Raw genomic sequence first — 21083 nt, 5'->3', positions numbered from 1 at the left:
TCCTTCACGCGCACAAGGCTGACGTGGCAACACTATCAGGTCTTCATTACAATGCTAACTCATCACAAGATGTCATCGGTTGAATCACACAAGCTTGGAATGCATCAACCGGAAACCTTGAAGCTGAGACTACCAACCGGTAGTCATGCCAAATGAAACCCCAATACAAAACTTCCATTTACCGGTTCTCATTCCAACACACCGGTTCACCTTGAACAAACATACCGCTTCACTTTTTCACATATACCGGTTTACATCATCATACAGGTTCTCACATATACAAGTTCATACTTCAGCATATTGACATAAATGACAACATACAATATCATCACGTCACCAAGTTCTGCACACATGCCAACAATGACAAGTGTCCTATCTCAACCTCCTCTCTAACTTCTTCATTTTCAGCCCTTGATATTTCCAAACTAAATCTCAACCGTCAAATCCCACCACCTCAGCCTTGGCCTTGGAAAATCTATAAATGCATCTCATTTTAGTCAATCATCTCCCTTTAGCTTAGCTTAATTGTGCACATTTATCATCTGGAAATCTACATTTTAGTAATTAGCAATTAGCATAGCATTTTAGCATAATCTTTAGCATAGCATCACATATCATATCAATCATGCATTTAGTTTGCATCATGTAGCTACTCATATTTCAGGTAGTCATTTTATTGGTCATGTTGTTGCTGAGAGCCACATCAAAAAGACCTACAAAATCCTTGGAATTAGAGAAAGATGGCATACCATTGGGAAGGTCGAGTTTGTATAGCTAATTCTTAATTTGCTTTCCATATAAATTATCTCATTTATGTGTTTTAGGATAGTTTAATGATTGACGCATTATTTCCACTCACAGTAACCACCAATACAAAGGAATTCAACAAAAAACTCACTACTTAGAGGATGAAAATACGAGGTATGAAGGTGATTCTTGAAAACAATAAGCACAAGGGAAATAAAAAATTGACTCAAAATATTCAATGTTAACTATTTAAGAAGAAGGAATTGACATTAAGGGTGGTTCATATGTAGATGATAAAGTTAAAAGATACTACCTAAATATTTTTTTATTAAATGATTAGTTTGAAAAAGTATGAACATCTTCACAAACACTCACTTTCAACATGCTACATTTTATTAGACTTGAATGCAAGAGTTTTACCATGAAAACCTAAACGATTAATTATTGAAGCTCATCCTGTTTGATGTTTGATAGATTACACTTTTATTATGACTAATAATTTATATTTATTTTTCTTTATTTGTACCCTTCTTAATTATTTTTAATAATAAATGTGACTGTTCATTGTGATTAATTCTCCATTTATATTAGAATTTGATATATCTCCATAGATTTACATAGATTTCTTAAAATATAAATATGTTAGTATGCAACTGTTAGAAAAATATTTCAAACCACTATTATAAAAGGTTCGCTCTTTTGGGTTAGATGAAAATCATGTAAAGGAACCAATCCATTTCAGCTCATTGAAGATAATGTAAATATATGTTTGCGTATGACGCATGAAAATGAATATCTCGACGAAGCTGCTCAGGTTTTGAAGGGAAATTCTGGGGAGCCTCAAGCATTTTCTTTGGCAAATGTTAAATACCCAATGCTGTGTAGTGACGGAAACCACAAAATCTGCAGTTAAAGTGAGGCGGGAAGAGAGAAACATTAATACTTTTCAAATGGCAAAGCTGGCTTCTTCAACGACATCTTTAGGTTGTTGCAAGTTTCCAGCAGTTCCTGTTCATTCTTCTTCGAAACTGAGTATCTTGCAGGTAGGCATTGCTCCAGCCAGAATTTTGAACAGGAAAGGGCCTCCTAAGCTAACAAGGACTTGTGCTGCTGCTCCAATTCTTGATATGTCCTCCACGTATGTATTAATTTCTAGCTCTTGTTATTTCTAATGTGAATTACTGATCCGCAATGCAAATTACATAGCAGTTCAATCATACAATATCAAAATATTATGAGAGTTGAGCTTTTTCTTCTTTCTATTATGATCTTACTTCATTTCACTGACCTTGTCAAATGGGATACCCACAATTCTTCTTCATCATTTTTTATGTAGTGAGTATTTTCTCTTATGTGTGCTGCAAAATCAGATTGGTTTTAGAGTCCACGACTCCTTCAAACGTTTGCCAGAGAACCTTCTTGCACTCGTCGGTATCTTGGTCTTTGCCCTGACTCTCTACTGCACTTTTGGTTCTCTTGCTGCAACCCATGTCGTTGATACTGGTTTTTATGGCTGATTCCCTCAGCTTCTTTTGCTGCAGCATAAATGGTGCTCATTCCTTGGAGATGCCTGTTTCTTCATCTTCCTTGCTCTTCATATATGCTAAAAAGAAGGAACCGAGACATCTTTGGTTAGGTGATTGACTGAAACCACAACCTTCATCAACACAGCCGTCCCTATCTTAGGTCTTATAATTTTTTCTGATATTTTTCTAAAAGCATTCATCAGTCCAAAAAATGTGTTTGTAAATGCCTTCAAGCTTCAAACTATCTAACACAAACATGAGCTAGATCTATCACAAATTGCACAACATTAGAAGGGTCAACCACTTCTATGGCCTATCCTAAGAGGTCAAACTTATAATCATCATTCTTACATTTTCCACAGCAATCAACAACTCTAAGAAAGTTTGAACTATTAGGATGTGCAACAATAATATAAATGAGTGGCCAATGCCAAATATTAGTTCATCCATCCCGATCCATGATGATGGAACAACTACTCCTTATCCATTTTTGTCTCATCTCCTCCATCAATATGTTCACTTTTGAATATTGTTTGTTCAGGAGGGAGGTATGCAAGTTGTGTTCTCTAAGGGTTTCATAAGAGGGTCCAACTAGAGCTGTATTTTTCAACATTTATTTGAAATAAACAGACCTTACCACTTGAAATGAGATGGCACGGGCATAATAAATTGGCCTCTAAGTTAGGCTTGTTTATGTTGTTGTACATTCAACAACCTTGCCATTGTATTTTCCCCACTTGCAATAGAAGCAGCCATTTTTCTCTCTATCATAACCCTTTCGAGTTGACATATTGCAATACACATCATAGACAGAAATACCGTAGATGCACATCATTTTTGCCTCTCTCACCAACTAACTTGGCTATTTCAATCTATTGTTCCAATATTATATCCTCACAAAGTCTAACCCCATGTCAACCTTCACCTGATAAATGGTGTCCAACTCTAATATAGCTCCTATGAAAATTAGTTTTGCAAATCTGACAACCAATGGCTGTTGCCTCCTGCATTTTTTACTTGGTTGTTGTAGTTGAAATGGACTTTAGCAAACTTCTAAAGAGAGGACGAAGGCAAACAAAATGGTTTTTTTGGTGTTGCAACAACATTTGTGTTCAAATTTTTGAAAGAATGAGAATCCCCAGCACTCCTTTCAACTTCCCTTGGGTTTACTTGTTCACTATCCATCTCATTGTCATCATTGCTGCTCATTTTAACTGTCAAAGACAAAAGATCAAATAAATATTTCATAGGATGCTAGTGTTGTAGGACTGTGATTTTGTGTGTGAGAATCCTGAAAAAATTAATCGAGTCCCTAAGTGTTATGAAAAAAGGAAGTAAAGCTAATTGCTATATAATATATACTTATAGGCATGATGATTATGACTATAGTAGTGTAGAGCCTACTTTAATGGCTATATTTGTCTTTGAAATTGTACTCCCTTCCCTCCCCCTCCAAAACAGTATTGTTGAAATCAGAAACTATGAATGTCTTCGAGCTACTGACCTAAGAACTCAAAATGGGAAAACCAATAATCTCTTAATTGACGGTGGGCACAAAAGAATAGAAATGTTTATGTTTTACTTTCTAGGCATTAAGGGACATGGGAATACCTGTGGAATCCCACACCCCTTATAGATTGTTTCTTTTCATAAATTCAAGTATTTTTTTTTTAAATTTGCAAAATTCCCCTTTTCCATTTGAGATGCTTGGATGTCCCCAAGATGATTGAGGGATGTCTCACATATCCCCAACTGTTCCAGGGACGACCAAACATCTCACAAACGTTTTCAATTATTTTATGCTATTTTGGAGACATTTCAATTATTTTGTAAAATCAGGGAAAACTAGGGGTTGTGCCCTACTGTTTTGTTGTCTTGGAAATTGTGGGACAAGGACACTAGTTTTAGGGTTGGGGATATGCCCCAATAGAACATAGTGACATATATAGATTGTTACAAGTAAGATTCCATCAACCTTGTAAATCCTATGTATTTAAATACTCCTAATATTGTTTGTAAATCACTCATAAGGGATGAAGGTTTCATCAATAGTGGTAATAATTTTTTACTATCAGAGTTGTATTGGAGCAGTAACTTTTATTTATTCGGGGTAGTAGATATTATCTTAGGAAGCTAGTTACTATTTTTTGAGCTGAAACATCTTGGTTGTTATGGTGGTTTTGGGTGCCCAACTTCCCAAGTTGTTTTGATAATTGAAATCAATTTTGTTAATGTTATTAAATGTCTTTAATCACCTTGGAACTAACAGCAAATTAGGTGCCCAAATGGTGTAGGTTATTAATTTGGTTGCAACCTACATAGGCTTATTTAAACAAGTTGGTAATTTTCCAAGGAGGGTTGTTGGGATGTGAAACCAACTTGAATGTCTCATTTAGGGGATGAAAGCACTATTTAAGAGGTGCTTTAAGTGGTAGTAAGAAGAGGAAATTAGTAAGCAAGAAACTTTTATTTGTAGGTGCTTGAGGAAGTGTGTGAGATGTGAGAATGAAAATCTTTGTACATGTGTTCAATTGAAGACATAGGAGTGATGGAAGTGAATGTATTGTCTTCTTGCATTTGAAGATAATACATGCTTGGCCTCTCGTCTTGGTGTATTTTTTTCCCAAAAGGGTTTCTCCTCTTAAATCTTGTGTTGTGAGATGATCTGATAGAGTTTCATACATTCTTATGTTGTTGATTTGTTCCTCTTTGTTTCTGCTGTCGTCCTTTTATTGCTGTTTTAATTTTATCTAAGGTGGTTGTTTCAAGCGTAGATTGAAACTCTCCATGGTAATTCCATATTAGAGCAACTTAACTATAGATTTGCATATAATTTTCAGATTTTCATATTGTAGTAGTTTAAGCTTTGTATCTCACCAATTGGTTCATAGCTTGAATGGAGCTGTGATGATTAACAATTATTGGATTAGAGATTGTTTTTTTCATTAACATAGATTTGCATATGGATTTATATCACATAGGTTCTCACTCCTCAGGTTTGTACTAGAGCACAATCAAACATAGTATATCTTCTTTTTGTGATAGGAAGAAGTCTTAGATTTTTTGCAAAAACATCCCATATTATTAGCAATATTTTATTTGATATATTCTCATTTTTTTGGCTACGACTATTTACCTGTAATGAACCTTTGCTAAAATATTCATATAAAACACAGATAAAAAATAGCTACTAAAATGTTTTGATAATAGCTTGCAAAAATGTTAAGAAGATGAAATACCCACACATGACATATTTCTAAATCTAGATGCTCCAAGATTTCTAATTCTTCTGAGTGGTATGCTTTGTAGGTAGGCTCTTCTAATGAACTAGATACTTTGTGATGGCTCCATTTTCTAACTTCTTCACCCTTGTGATACTAATGGCATCTGGTACCCATATGGATGGCACTCTACCATGTGCGAACCTTGACTTAATGAAAGATAGCGCATCATAAATATGCAATGCCATAAGTGGACACATGCAATGAGCATATGATGGGTGGCATTGTAGTAGCAATCTCCTAGGTGCAACCATTTGATCCATGTTGCCTACTGACATGTGGCATAATCTCTCAAGTCTCCTTTCATCCACATTTTCGTTGACTCTGCCTGTCCACCTATATGTGTGAGAAATTAGTACCAGAAGTGAACTTGGTACTAGTCAAGTAGAACAATTCCTTCTAGAAAAAGTCAAGAGATGTTATCCTTGTCTCCAAAAATTCTTTTACTCTCTAAAAATTAAATCTGCCACCTCCAAAAATCTTGTGATAAAGTCAATGGACATATTTTCTCCTTCTTGATTAGGCATGGGCAATGGCTAAAGTGAATATATAGGAAAGACATGCTTGGGCCATGGCTAAAGTGAATATATAGGAAATACATGCTTTTATTTAATTTAATGGCAAGTGGTTTACTCCTTTTTGTGCTTGAGATTGTCCTCCTTGAAACCCTTTCATGAGAGTCTCTCTCTTATTTGTTTGCAAGCCTTAAAAAGGATCTAGAGTGTCCCACCATGAGTGCAATATGGAAAACTTTTAGAATCTTTTGTTTCATCTTAGACCTAGGCACTAAAAGAATTGTATCTTTAATCATAATAAGACCATTTGCTGTCACATTCTTATCATCCTTCACATTTTTGTGGAAAATGGTGTAATATATAGGAAAGACATGCTTTTATTTAATTTAATGGCAAGTGGTGTACTCCTTTTTGTGCTTGAGAATCTGAGATCATCCTCCTTGAAACCCTTCCATGAGAGTCTCTCTCTTATTTGTTTGCAAGCCTTAAAAAGAACTAGAGTGTCCCACGATGAGTGCAACATGGAAAACTTTTAGAATCTTTTGTTTCATCTTAGACCTAGGCACTAAAAGGATTCTATCTTTAATCATAATGAGACCATTTTCTGTCACATTCTTATCATCCTTCACATTTTTCCATCTAAGATGTTAGTAGCAAATGTATGTCTTGCATATTTTGCCATGATATAAGCCTTCTAATCACCAAAAATGATAGAAATAGAACCAAGAGTGGACATTCTGGAAAGAATATTAGCAACTACTTCAAAGACATAGACTTGGAGCTTACCTATTTTTTTTGCTTATCATACCAGTCATGTTGGCCAAGGAAGAACTTCAGATTGTTGTGATTTTTTTCAATCATACATCTACAACAAACCATATGTTGTTTGATTTTTTCTCAATTGTGCATGATGGTAAGAATATTCTTGTCATAAATAGAGAACACACTTTTTGAATCTTTCAACTTTTGTTCTACATTGCTACGGGGCATTCCTTTTGCATTATAACAGCTTCATTTATTTCTCTTGAAACATCATATTTTGCAACAAAAGGTTGAGAATTTGGAATATCAAATACCATGAGCTATTTACCTCCCTAAGCTTTTCATCAACTTCTTGTGTTGTATCTATCCATGCAAAGTTCTTTTCTTCTTCACGTTGGTTAAGATTGTCAATGGTTAATAGACCTCCTGTAGTATATGCATAGGTCATAGAGATCCTTCAATTGTTTTGGTTTGGTAGGGGGTGCCCAATCTAGAGAGGCTTGGGTCATATGCTGGTCTACTCGATTCATTGTTGATTTGGAAGTGGTCAATGCATGAGTCAAACTAAATGGTACGAGCAATAAGTGTCCCAAGTGACATTCAATTGCTATTTTTTCCATATCCTCATCTTTCATATGGATCTGATGGTAGCTTGATCTCAAATCAATCTTTGAGCAATAAACTACCTGTAGATGGGTGTTTTATGACCACACTAACACAGAATAAAGTGCCAAAGGACACTCTATCCTCTCTTGAGTAAAGACCCCTCATATGCTAAGATTGCGAGATCATAGAGGCGACTCCAAGGTTCCTATTGTGAAATTGCGACTTTATGTTGGATATGAGCTTGTTTGGCTTGATGTGGTATTCTAGTAACACAAAGGGACTTACGTTTGAATCGTTCTTTCACTTCTCAATGCTATGGCTAGAAATTCATCATCGGATATCGCAATTCTATGATGCTTTTGCTTTGAATGAACTGAACTAGAATGAACTAAAATTAAAAGGGGAAGCTTAGAGAAACCTAATTCTAATCCTAAGGACAATGATATCAATGGATGGTGCTCCAATGGACAAATTCCACATAAACCAAGTCCTGCTTCGCCAAGATAAATTACAACTCCACAAGGACTAGTGCAGTCTTCCAAGGATGTTGAAGGATTTTCACATCGAGAAAGTGCATTTAAATACCCAAGTGCAATCCAAACGACCATCCACAATTGAACTTAGCACAAATTTAGTGGCTCAGGCTAACTTTACACTGCAACTTATAATCAACAAGATGCAAAAAGTATGAATCATGGAAATTCATCAAACACCATTACATTTTCCATTGAAATCAAAGCACTTTATCTAACAGTTTAGAGAAATTGGAAGAACACCTTGCAACAAGATGGAATGAGCAAGAATTCATCATAACTTCAATGAAATCAAGCTTTATTCCTTCAAGTCTTACAACAATGTCTTCTGCTTCTCCTACTCTACTTCTACTCTAAGAGCGAGAGCTCTCTACTTGAACTAATGAGCTATCTAATGAATTACAAATGAGCAGGCATGGCCTTTTATAGAGATCCTCCCACAAATGAACAACCAATATTGATTTAAAATCAAGGGCCAAGATTACAAGATGGAACCCTAATTAGGTTTTACTAACAATAGCTTTCGTGGCACAAAAAAGTGGGGCCAAGTCGACCAATGAAAAAATTACATTTGGGGACACTTGTCCTTTCGAATATAAACCAATAATAAAATATTATTAGCACCTTCTAGAAGCTCTCTTGGGTAAGTCGGGTTCATTGAATCTAGACTTGTTGATTGGTAGACATTTGATTGGCTGAAGAAGGTGACAGGGTGCCACCTTAGCATTGTTGGACACCATGTGGACCCGATAACTCATTACGGAGAATATTCCATTTTGATTGATTGTGATGGAGTATATTCCCAAATTGCATCATTTGGACCAAGGTTCTAACATTGATTAACTCTTTTGAAATTATCCTTCCTTGATCATTTTCTTCTTTCCACATACTTGGGTTCGAGAATTCACTTTCTTGGAATATCCTTCCTTGTCGACGATTGTCATTCTTTGAGTCTTTTCCTTATGACTTTTGATCTTGGATTTCTGGAGGAAATTCAAGATGTTGTAAATTCTTCTTCTCACTTGCAATTGAACTTTGGATCCTTTAGGCTTAGAACTAGATTGCCTTGAAGCTTGAATGTTTGGAGCTTGTATGTCCTCGACCTTTGGAGCTGGAATTCTTCCTCCATGAACTTCCTGAGACTTGATTTCTCCTTAAAATTGGATGTCATAAACTGGATCTGCTCATCTTGGATCGCCATGCTTCTTGACATCCTGATGTTGTCTTTGGATTGGATAGATGAATCCTTGATGTTTATCATTTTCTAACTTGTCAAGAATGCCATGTTTTATCAAAATATCTCCTTAGGAACTTCAATTTTATGTCTCTAGTCACTTCTCTAGTCACTTAACCAAATTTCGATCATTCCATACCATTTGAGAGGTGGGCGCATTCTAGAGGGAGTCAAGGAATTTTCCTTGCCTTAGTCAAATTTTCGCTGACTTGAGTCACTTAATGAAGTTGGGCGCATTTGAGCCTTGGAGAAGGAATTTTACCATACTTGGCCAAATTTTGAGTTTCTATGCAACTTGGGTGTATGGGCACACTTTGACCCTGAAGGAGGAATTTTGGACTTGAGGAAGAATCCTTCCCTTCTTGAAATTTGCGCTTCGGGAGACTTCCTTGGTGCATTTTGAGGGTGGAGGAGGATTGTTGAATTGAGGAAGAATCCTTCCCTCCTTGAGATTTGTGCTCCAGGAGGCTTCCTTGGGCACACTTTGAGGGTGGAGGAGGATTTTTCCATGCCTTAACCAAAATTTTCATTGTTTGCTTTAGTTGTTCATTCCATTGGACTTGGGGTTTGGATACCTTGGTTTGTCTTGCAATTAGTATTCACCTGTTGCTAAAAATAGACTTACTAAAAATAGTTTGTCCAAACTCAAAATTAGGCCAAACTGAGACCCAATGAAACTTACTAAAAATAGTAAGTGTCCAAACACCAAATTGGCCAAAATTGAGACGCACCGAAACTTACTAAAAATAGTAAGTTCTAAAAATAGACATTGCTAAAATTAGAAACTTCTGCTAAAAGCACCGAAAAACACCACTACTAAGCCACATGAAGGATTTTTCCTTGCTTTGGAAGAAATTCATGCTTCCTGCCTTGCACTGACTCTCAGAGTGCAAAACCTTGAGGAGGATTTTGCTCTTGGGGACAAAATCCTGTAGATGTACTGAACTGCTTCCTTGGGCGCAATTTAGTGGTGGATGAATTTCTATCATGAGCCCAAATCCACCTCTGTGAAGGATTTTTTCTATACTTAGCCAAATTTTGGTTATTCAATTTCATTCCTTCATATCCACCTTTGTGAAGGATTTCTCCTATACTTAGCCAAATTTTGTTTATTCAATTTCATTCCTTCGTATCAACCTCTGTGAACCAAATTTTGGCTATTCAATTTCATTCCTTCATATCCACCTCTGTGAAGGGTTTTTTCTATACTTAAACCAAATTTTGGCTTTCCTGGGTGCAATTTAGGGGTGGAGGAGGATTGTTGAATTGAGGAAGAATCCTTCCCTCCTTGAAATTTGCGCTCCAGGAGGCTTCCTTGGGCGCACTTTGAGGGTGGACGATCTTTCCATGCCTTAAACAAAATTTGTCTCTTCATTTTGATTTATCCTCTGCCACCAACAATTTCTAACTTGGAAATATTTTCGTTGCAACATTGAATTCTTCCATGTTGACTCCCTTTGGATAGACCTTGTCCAAGCTCCCCTTTTATCAATTTTCATCATTCCAAGTCACTATATCATCAAACACTAAATTCCTTGATTTGGAGCGCATTTTCACCTATGGGGAGTAATTTTTCTAGACATCCAAATTTTGGCTATTTCTCTTTCATTTCTTCATATCAGTTCTCAGGGTTATCTTGACACTTAGCCAAATATCCATCATTCCATTCCTCTTCCCGTGCATTCTTTGTTTTATCATTGCAATCTCTTCCTTGGACAATGATATCATCCACTCAACGAAGTCCACTTCTCAGCATCCAAAGTCTTGCTCCCCGAAATGTACTTGAAAAAGACAAGGAAATATTGTGAATTACAAGTATCAATTAAGTTCATAGTTAGCAAAATGCAAAGTTTGAAGGATAAAGCAATAAGCACAATGCATTTCACAATGCATTAAAAGCCTAATCCTCGACGATGACAATATTAAGACTATATCTTGTCTAGGCTGTATATTCCTTAAGAATCCATTCCCTACTTAGTCATTTCATTACTTTCAAAAATCAAAATCCAAACTGACAAGACCTTACAATTCATTCCTTAGGGTTGGGAGACGACATAGATTGCAAAAGACTTGGTTTATTCAGCGAAAAGAGGGGATCCCCATTTGCAATGGGGCGATGTGTGAAAACGTCGCAACACTACTCTCTGCAACTCAACAATTAACTTATTGATCTTGAGAATGGGGTATATGTTTATCTTCTAGTGCATTGATTTGTAGTTGATGCACATCCCCATGGTGCCATTTTCACCCTTCTGAAAACCACTAAAGAAGCAAATGGGCTAGAGCTGATGTGGCCCATTTTCAACAACTCCTTGATAACCTAATTCCTCTTTATACATCTTGATATGGTGGTAAGGAATGGTCATGACAAGCTTAGAGCCTAGTTCCAACTCTATGATGTGTTGGAATCCTCCATTGGTTGACGATCTTAGAGGCATATTATTGCACACCATACTATCCTAACTGCAGAAGATTTTGAATATCAAAATGAAGATTATGCTGCTTAGGAGGAAATGTAATAGTGTACATGTCATCCATCACCAAGCATCTTGCTGCCCCACTGCAAGTAGTCCTCTTAGCTGTGACTACTCTTGGTTATCCATCAGAGATACTTCTGAGCACCACATCTTTTTCTTCAGATTTAAACTTTAGCTCTATGGACTTATGTTTATATGAAAAATTGCCAAGAGCCCTCGCACACAAATACCCATGTCAGTTTTCACAAAATACGATTCATCACATACCTCATAAGCCTCACCCTTGGATGTATTGAGCTATTTGTTTATCTAGGCACATGGGATGAGGGGTTTATTAGGAACAATGATATTGAGCCCATTAGAATATTTAGCCTTCAAGTGTCTCTCAATATCTCCTTTTTAGAGTTCTTTGGTTATAGCACCAAGATCCTGCAATCTTGCCCGAGCAATCTTGGATTTGAGGGAAGGGATCCCTATGCCATTGTCTATGAGTTGTACTCTTCATCTTTTCATCATTGTTCAAATGCTTCCCATGACGACAAGTATGCATTAATATGGAATACAATTGATGCAATAACTCTTTGCTACTTTTATACTCCTTTATTTCTAGAGTTATAATAAGAAGGGCAATCAAGGTTTTTACCTTCTATTACTGATTTGGATATCCTAGAGAGATGTGCAACAATATTACCATTTTAGAATGAAGATTATTGATAAAACAAGAACTAGCTGGAGTATCCTTCACAAATTCATGCTCATCAATATGGTTATCTTGTAGACCATTCTCACATGGTAGTGGATCCATATTTGCAATGCTTGACATCTTAGCAGGTGTATCTTGGACATTAGTTGAAACCACTGGAACGATTTTCAACCATAGAATCTTCATATTTAACATGTATTTCTGATTTCTCATTGATTTCCTTAAGACGGGCACTTTCTTGATGTGAGAGTCCATTAGAAATTACTGGAATATTCTTTTTCAGTTAAATAATTTTTACCTTCAACATCCAATGTGGATTGCTTCTGCTATTTTGGAGCTTGTTGAACCTTTGGTTCCGTTTTTTTTTAATGCAAAAAGATGTCATCTTGCTTATGCTGAAAGATTTGTTCTTTCATGGCTTGTTGTGGCCGTGGCTTTGGTCTTTCTTCTTTCTCTAGGAACATGGGTTTGCTAGACTTTTTCTTTTACTTTAGAATGCAAAATTCTATAAAAGAGATATCAGCTTGAAACTCTTCATTTTGTGCTCTATATTGCTGGAGAGCTATCAACTTCTCATTTCCTTTTGTGATGTTGTAGCTGAAACTAGTTTCTACTTGCTACTCTAAGGCTGCAACTCTTGCTGTCTTTTGTTGTCATATTGGCTGCTTTTGTTCTTACAGCTCTTTCTGTGATATTTCCAATACTGGTTAAAAGATAGTGCTGCTTCGAAAGCATCAAATCTCCTTTAATATTCTTCAAAGATTCTGTCAATCTTCTCTTCCCATGATGTTTTTGGCTGGAACTAGATTCTACCTATTACTTTGAGACTGCAACTTTTTCAACTCTTGCTCCAATAGCTCAAATGTCTTCTGCTACTCATCTTGTCTCTTCTGTATTTGCAGCATTGTGTTTAAAAAACAATCTACATTGCTTCCTGTTATTAGAGATATAAATAATTCTTCCATGATTTACTATTTTGTGGATGTGAATGAGCAATTTTTCATGCAAGTTGGCAAGATCAAAGCTCTAATACCATTGTAATGACCCACAGCTAAAATATTCATTTAAAATATTTAGACTTGAAATACCCACCAAAACATTTTTACATTAGATTACAAAAATAGTACAAACATGAAATACTCACAAGACATAACAGATTTGCACATGTAGTACTGGATGGAACTAAATACTTTGTTCAAATATTTCATTTGAGTAGATTTTTGTTGCAAATAAGTACAAAGATTTGCCTCTACAACAATTACAAATATATTTCAAAAATACCTAGAATGCAGAAATGCTCAAAATGCTGAAGTCCTCTAAACCTGAAATGTGGATGCAACCTGCATAGGAAGCAACTGTTATGAATTTAAAGGGATTTCATCCTTCGACCTATAGGAAACTGATGGGATTTCATCTACTAATCTCCAAAACCTATGGGTTTCATCCTCAGATCCAATAGTTGAACACAAGTGCTAGAACTAGGGTTATGGTTTGATAAAAATGGCCAAAGATGCAAACTGATGAAGTTGCCTACTTTATATAAATGTTGAAGGTCTAGTGTGGGCTCACATGTGCTAAAAAAGCATTTGAAAGTTTCTTGCCATTTTATTGCATTCAAATTGAGGCCATTAATGGCATCTTTGGTCGGCCATGGTGATAGCTGAAACTTTTCGTTTGAGTAATGGGGGTTTGGGAAAAGACTTGCATGAAGTGGGGTTCCAAGGAAATGCATGCTTGAAGGATGCAATGATAATAGGGACCAGGGAATTAGGAGTCGGAATGCTGCTTAGATGTATTTTCATTTGGTATGCTAGCACTATGTTCTTCAAAGTTTCTAAGTTGATGGTTTGGGGAATGGTATGCAAGGATGTTAGAATCTGAGGGGATGCAAAGGTTTGCAGGCCTCAATAGGTAGAGTGGCAAGATAATGGGGATCGGGCTTCAAAGAAATTCGATGCTGGAGGTAGTGCGGGTGAGCTTTGGAAATACTTGATACATTACTAAATGCATGAAGGATCTAGGATAGGTTTATGAAGATACCTGATACTAGAAGGAAATAGAGCCCTAAAAACTTGATGGGTACAAATTAGGAGTTTGGGAAATGGGGAACGGATAGAAAGGGTACCAAGGTAAGACGAGTTTGGGAAACCTATAGAAAACAAAGGATTGAGAAAGCGAGGAATTAGGGAATGAAATAAAGGTATGATAGAATGCGAAAGTTGGAAATCTCGCCGAAGGCAGGAAAGTGACCCAAACACTCTCCAACTTAAGTAAATTGAAAAGGGGACATTACATTACCTTTTGCTTATGACCAAAGCTTCTCTACACAGATTTTACATCTCTAAGACTTGACACGACCTCTTCTCTAATTCTGAAAGATGTTTTTTTGCATCAATATCATGGTTTTTGGCATATACCAAGTTTGGCATAAGTATATGATTAATATTTTTAAACAGAATAATGTGTAGCATTCCAAGTTAAATAGAATTAGAACTTTTGAGAGATAATGATGTTTGATACCTCGTGATTGCATGCAGTTAGAGGAATGTTCTTTACACAATTTATATCTATATTTGAGTATGGGGTGCAGTTGAAGCTACAGATGGCATTTGGAATATTTAAATGTATTTTATTTAAATACTTTATAGAAAGGATAATAAGTAAGGTGCATTTTTACTTAACACGTGCTCTATGTTGCTTGCCTGAAATTAAACAATGCACAACTGAACAGGAGTGTCATTTGTAAAGGTAGGCATGTGAAAGGCTAGCTTATGTGTTTATAATATAAACTTGAGGTTCCTTTTTTGTCCTCATAAAATGTTAAACTAGTAAGCATAAATAGATAGCTATGTCTTGGCAAGAAAACTCATAATTACTATTAATATTTCAAGGCTAAAAATATAATTTGTAAGTTTGTGTTTCATCTTTGTGTTTCATCCAATACATTATAGTAGTTGCTTATGTTTTTGGTAGTGACGTTTCTGTTATTTTTCAAGTCCATGCAAATAGGGAACCATGTGGTCTGGTGACTTGCCAACGGAGAATGCAATTGGAGTGTCATGTGAACAAAATTCATTATTCCTTTTTGGTACTGAGTAGGAATATGATCCCACACAAATGGGTACTATTATCTTTATAGAAGCCTGTATTACCCTATCAGTAAACTGAACTACGAGGAAATGTTCCATAGTTTTAATACATCAAAAGTATACCATAAACTTTTGAACCTTGAGAGAAAGCATGTCAAAAGTATACCATAAAATCTTGAACCTTGAGAGAGCATTTGAAGAGCTTAACTGAATAAAGTAAATATTAGAACATACAGAAGTTCCTAGAAACGGACTTGAATGTCCTGGAATAATGAAAGTTGGCCTGAGCAGTAAAAAAATCTTTGCAGCCAGTCAGGGAACACATAACTTGAAGGGGATCCTTCTTAATTACTTGCTGTGTCAATGCAATAGGGTATGATATGTTCTTCTCCTCTATGAAGTGTTTAAGTCATAGCTTTTTCTCTGTTTCCTTATTCATGTTCATTCCCTTTCCTCTCTTGTCAATTTCAATTTAAAATTTTGATTTTTAAATCGTTCATTTTATTTTATCATTTTTTACATCTCTTTTGTTTTAGATTTGAATTGAAATTGACCACATAGACAAAATTCTTATTTTAAAGTGACTGCTTTTGAATTTCCCTTTGGCGTATTTTATTATTAGAACATGCACATGAATTGGTGTTATCCATTCATATTTGACAGTTTGCAGATACCTAGGCCAAGTCCCTTTAAAATGATAACAAATGATTCTCCAAGGTGGCGCCGGGTCCTTTTGAAAGTAAGTGGCGAAGCACTTGCTGGAGATGGTGAACAAAATGTTGATCCAAAGGTAACATATACCTTTTTTTCCTGGAACAGATGCTTGTCTCTGCAGATATAGCTCTTATTTTGACATTTATTATGAATTTAACCATCAAGTAATTCTGAAATATTACTTAATGGTGGAGAAATGGAGATGTAAAATATATTAAGAGGATTTCTTTGGAGAGGTGTTCAACAGGGAGCTCAGATGTGACAAACATATGTTAAGCCTCTAACTCTTACACGTATTCTTGTTATTATTTGCTTATGGAGTAACCTAAAAGTGACACATCTAATGTTTTGAGCAATCTATTAGTAGGTTCTTAGGTTTTCTGTTTCTTGTTAAGCTGGTATATTTGAAGGCTTAGGAGATTTTTAGGTTTTCTGTATTTTAGACTGTTTGTAAAATCTAGTCACACAGACCTGTGTGTTATGAGCAATGTTTAACCAAAGAATTGGGTTTCATTCTTCAGATAGCGATGACCATTGCCAGAGAGGTTGCCTCTGTTGCTCATCTTGGTGTGGAGGTATTAAAATACTAGATACACTTAATATTTTTCTTAATATTGATTTGATTCTTTTGCCTGTCTCATCTTTAGGAATTATCGAATGTCCTTTGGAATTTGGCAAGTGATGTAATGCATCATCCATTATATTTCATAAAATGGTTATAATTTTAATTTTCTGGGTATTTTTTGGCTAATTCTACTTCAGGTTGCAATAGTGGTTGGAGGGGGGAATTTCTTCCGTGGATCAACCTGGGCTGGATGTAGTGGACTGGATCGTTCTTCGGCAGATCACATAGGGTATGCCAAATTTCTTTATCTGTGACCTTTAGGATGTATTTGCTATATCATATTAAAGTTCATTTAACATTACCTTTTTATCTTTTCATGTCATATGTAATAAAAATCAAAAGGTCAATGTTGCCCATAGTAATCTTCTGAAGAAATCTAAGGTATCTGATCAGTAGCTTTTATGTCATAGAAGCTTGGCAGTTAGAAATATAAGCAAATATATATCTGAAATCTATCACATTTTTACAGATGGATGGGTTGTCATTGCAGACTCTCTGATCAAGTTAGTTAACTTTGGGCAGTTGTTTATGTTGAATTGGACTTGAGAGCATATCATTTCTAAATTTTCATAATTGTTCATAACTAAATTTATTTTACTAGTTGTTACTTTGCTTATATGTCTTGATGAAGATAAAAGTTATCTAGATGATAGTATCCAATTAAAGGATATAAATTGACTTTCAGATCTCTTGCAAAATCTGAACCTCGCTAAGAGAGTTGGGAACGAACATGCATGGAAGTCTTCAAAAGTTTTGAACAGAACACTAATAGATGAACAATATTGATTTGGGTTGTATTTGTGGTCTAGTTTTATTCAATTAATTTGTATCCACTAACCTTGTCTGACTAGACTTGATTTGCCACAATTTACCCTCAATCTGCAGTGGCATTTATATTATAGTTATGAGACTCAGCAAGTTTGCTTGTTAGTATTTTTGTAAGTTGCTATGAGTCACAGCCAGGAAACACAGAAAACTAATAAAAACATGCAAAATAGAAAATAAAAACATTAGAAACAATTTTTTTTACATATTTTAAAAAATGACAGATATTTTTTGCCAAGTTCGAATCTGAGTTTGACATTGGCTTGCTGAGTTTTCATCGAGTCTGACTATTTATATGGTTTGTATTTTGTAACATGGTGCAGTAACAGACATTCCAACTCCGCTGTAGTAGAATTTAAAATAGTTTACAAATTACAAATGATTCATTGATTAGTGATGAATGAGTTTAACTTTATAATATTATATCAACTTTTTTCTCAAGATTGTTCTATTGTGACATCTTTCAATTACTCTAAAATGAAAGAAAGCTGTTTTTCACTTGTATCTTTCAATTGGTACTTCTCAATTTTCATTGTAATATAAATGGACATATACCGTTTATGCATGTTTATAGGAAATAGGATTTTGGAAAAGGGGAAGATAAACTTTAGGGACTGTATGTAGGATGCTGGCAACTGTTATGAATGCTATTTTCTTACAAGCAACAATGGAGAGCATTGGCATTCCAACTCGTGTCCAAACTGCATTTCGGATGTCAGAAGTAGCTGAACCTTATATACGAAGAAGAGCCATCAGGCATTTGGAGAAGGGGAGAGTTGTCATCTTTGCTGCTGGAACTGGCAATCCTTTTTTCACAACAGACACTGCAGCAGCTCTGCGTTGTGCAGAAAGTAAGTCTACATTTCCTCCCTTAAGGATGAAAACATTGTGTCTTAGCAAATGCCATGGAAGTATATCTTTGGATTGTGTTTTGTGCCTCTGATCATTGAAATTTGGTTTATCCAGTAAATGCCGAGGTTGTGTTGAAAGCAACAAATGTTGACGGAGTCTATGATAATGATCCAAGGGTGAATCCGGATGCCTCTCTTCTTGATTTTGTTACTTATCGTGATGTCACTTCTAAAGATCTATTAGTGATGGATCTAACCGCAATAACACTCTGTCAGGAAAATAACATACCCAGTAAGTATTATATCATGTGATGGTTATCCAGTTATCTGAAGTGATGGTTTCTTACAACTGACCTGCAACATTATCATTTTTTCTGCAGTTGTGGTTTTCAATTTGAATAAGCCGGGAAATATAAGTAGGGCTCTTTGTGGTGAGCATGTTGGCACCTTGATTGCTGAAAAGTTGTTGAGTGAGCAAACATAGCAAATCAGGATGTGAGTTTTATCAAAATTACGTACTCCATGATCGTAGTCTGATCCAAACATTTAATAGTGGCTAAACTAGCTTTTCTGGATTTCTGGAGTGCTCTTCTAAAATCTTTCCTGTACCTGTACCAGACAGCTCTGGTAACAAGTCTGAATACCCAATAATTACAACAAGATTATGTAAATTCTGATCATTTTTGACTTGTATGTATGCCAAAACCACAGACTATTTGTGCATAACGAGAGTTTTGAAATAATTACCTCGTCATCCATAAAAATCAGTTAATTTTATTTGCGAGTGAGCTTGTTAGGAAGATTTAGTAATGTAATAGCCCTTATCTAGGGTTGGTTGTCTCTTTCCCTCAAGTTAGACAAAATAATAAGCATAATCAATACAACCCGAGTATGCAATTTTCTATATACTGTATATTTTGATTTTCACATTCCATATTAAAATTTACTTTTTGAAAAATGAATGACTCAGCCTGTTCCTTAACTGCACTATCATCTACCTCTTCTTATTGGAAGGAAGAAATTTAATTTACGTATGCAATAATGATTTGAGGCACCTTATATTGCATTAACATTGACATGGGTATGTACATTAGGAGCCCATTTTAAAGGGATCGATTCTTTTCTTTAATTCAATGCAAGCAATATTCTTAAGGAGAGTAACAGTTGATTTTTCTTGGGTAAATTGATGTAGAACATTTTGACACAGAATGTTTATTTATCAACCCAACAGGGACAGTGTGCAGGCAAGACAATTTCCAAGAATCTTTCTAATAGTGCAGGGATTGCCGTTGGGGTTTTCTATCTTGCCTACAAAACTCTTTTGGGTGCTGCAATGCCAAGGAAAGTAAACTACGTATTTCACAACCTTGTCTGTTGTAGACATTCTATGCCAGCTCATCAACCCAAAAGGAGCTCATCGCTAATTTAATAAAAAAAAAATCTCGTGTGTAGAGAAGCCCTATCAATTAGGGCTGCTGCAACATCTTTCGGATTTCCCATAGGCCGATATTGTTGCATTGAAACTATGGCTAGCCTGGATTTTTAAGTTCTCAATCATTCTCTATCCGACTTATTTTGGCTTTACTGTTTTGTAGATATAAGTTATTGTGTTAGTAATAAATGCTAAGATAAGTTAATATTGTTTGTCATGTAAAATGTAGTTAGTTTTGTAGGTAATTGATGGGCGATTAAGGTAGTTGAAGTATATGGTGAAAGAATTACTTGTACAAGTCAAATGTAAATTTTTTGAAGATTCGGGGCCTATGTGAATAGGATTACACTTTCTGAAAAATAAATTGAATGAATGATTCAATAGTTGGATAATTACATTAAATGATATACACACGTATATATAGAGGTTACAAGACGATGTTCTATAAATAGAACTAGTCGTTAAAGTGAAATCAAATAAGCTAATAAACTTAAAAAGCTAAATATAGCTTAATAGGCTAAACAATAAAAAGCTAACTTAACAAGCTAAATAAGCCGACTAAAAAGTTAAATAGCTAAATAAGTTGTCAACTAAGATGACTGCTAAAAATAGAAGATGGCTATTATAGAAGATATTAATATTATTTTAACACCTTCCTTAATGGTCATCGTACTCAATACCCTACAAAAGACATTGCATGTGTTATGATCACAAATGCAAAGACCATTTGCTGCTACGAAGACCCTCCCATGATCTGTAGAATGTAAATGACTAAGAGTACCAAAAGTCATCCTAGCTAATGTAGCCGTCACATGTGAATTAGAGATTTGACACACGAATTATTGAAGCCTGAAACCATGATATTGAGAAAAAAATCAGCAAACTTTTTTGCAGAAGAGTACCAACTCCAAAACTGATTGCAAGATACCACGGTTGCAGATGTTTGCCTTGGTAGGTGCGACCTAGACTGACTGTAACAAACACAATTTTTGAGGAAAAAAATTGATCAAAACCAGAGAACTTCTAGAATCATAAATCTCACACTAACTTCGGATATTACAGAGGATTTTTGAGGAAAAAATCGTAAAAAAACTCTGCAAACAATTTTTCAAGAAAAAAACGTGAAAACTCTAGAAATTTGAGGTTACAAATCATCGTTTTTG

The 21083-nt window shown here is 35.5% G+C and overlaps 1 protein-coding gene across 2 annotated transcripts; it reads left to right on the top strand.

The window, feature by feature from the left end:
- Positions 1–1458: 1458 nt before the first annotated feature.
- On the top strand, positions 1459–19394 carry LOC131030609 (uridylate kinase PUMPKIN, chloroplastic). Of its 2 annotated transcripts, none has more exons than XM_057961489.2 (7): positions 1459–1885; positions 16137–16263; positions 16709–16762; positions 16950–17041; positions 18262–18488; positions 18604–18780; positions 18869–19394. In XM_057961489.2, exons 1-7 carry the CDS (start codon positions 1608–1610, stop codon positions 18970–18972), a joined length of 1059 nt encoding a protein of 352 aa, XP_057817472.2. In that variant the 5' UTR covers positions 1459–1607; the 3' UTR covers positions 18973–19394. The 2 variants fall into 2 exon arrangements, with proteins under 2 accessions (XP_057817472.2, XP_057817473.1); XM_057961490.2 differs by having other exon boundaries at positions 1746–1885; positions 16144–16263.
- Positions 19395–21083: the final 1689 nt, after the last annotated feature.

Source organism: Cryptomeria japonica, chromosome 2 (genome assembly GCF_030272615.1).
Source record: "Cryptomeria japonica chromosome 2, Sugi_1.0, whole genome shotgun sequence".
NCBI lineage: Eukaryota > Viridiplantae > Streptophyta > Pinopsida > Cupressales > Cupressaceae > Cryptomeria > Cryptomeria japonica.
This window is presented reverse-complemented; position numbering and strand designations above follow the sequence as displayed.

Excerpts from the sequence above, each read along its gene's own strand:
- LOC131030609 (XM_057961489.2), top strand. The coding sequence starts at position 1,608 with ATGTTAAATACCCAATGCTGTGTAGTGACGGAAACCACAAAATCTGCA. Across the intron at positions 1,886-16,136 it reads ATTCTTGATATGTCCTCCAC|TTTGCAGATACCTAGGCCAA; the intron begins GTATGTATTAAT and ends CATATTTGACAG. Across the intron at positions 18,489-18,603 it reads AGCTCTGCGTTGTGCAGAAA|TAAATGCCGAGGTTGTGTTG; the intron begins GTAAGTCTACAT and ends TGGTTTATCCAG.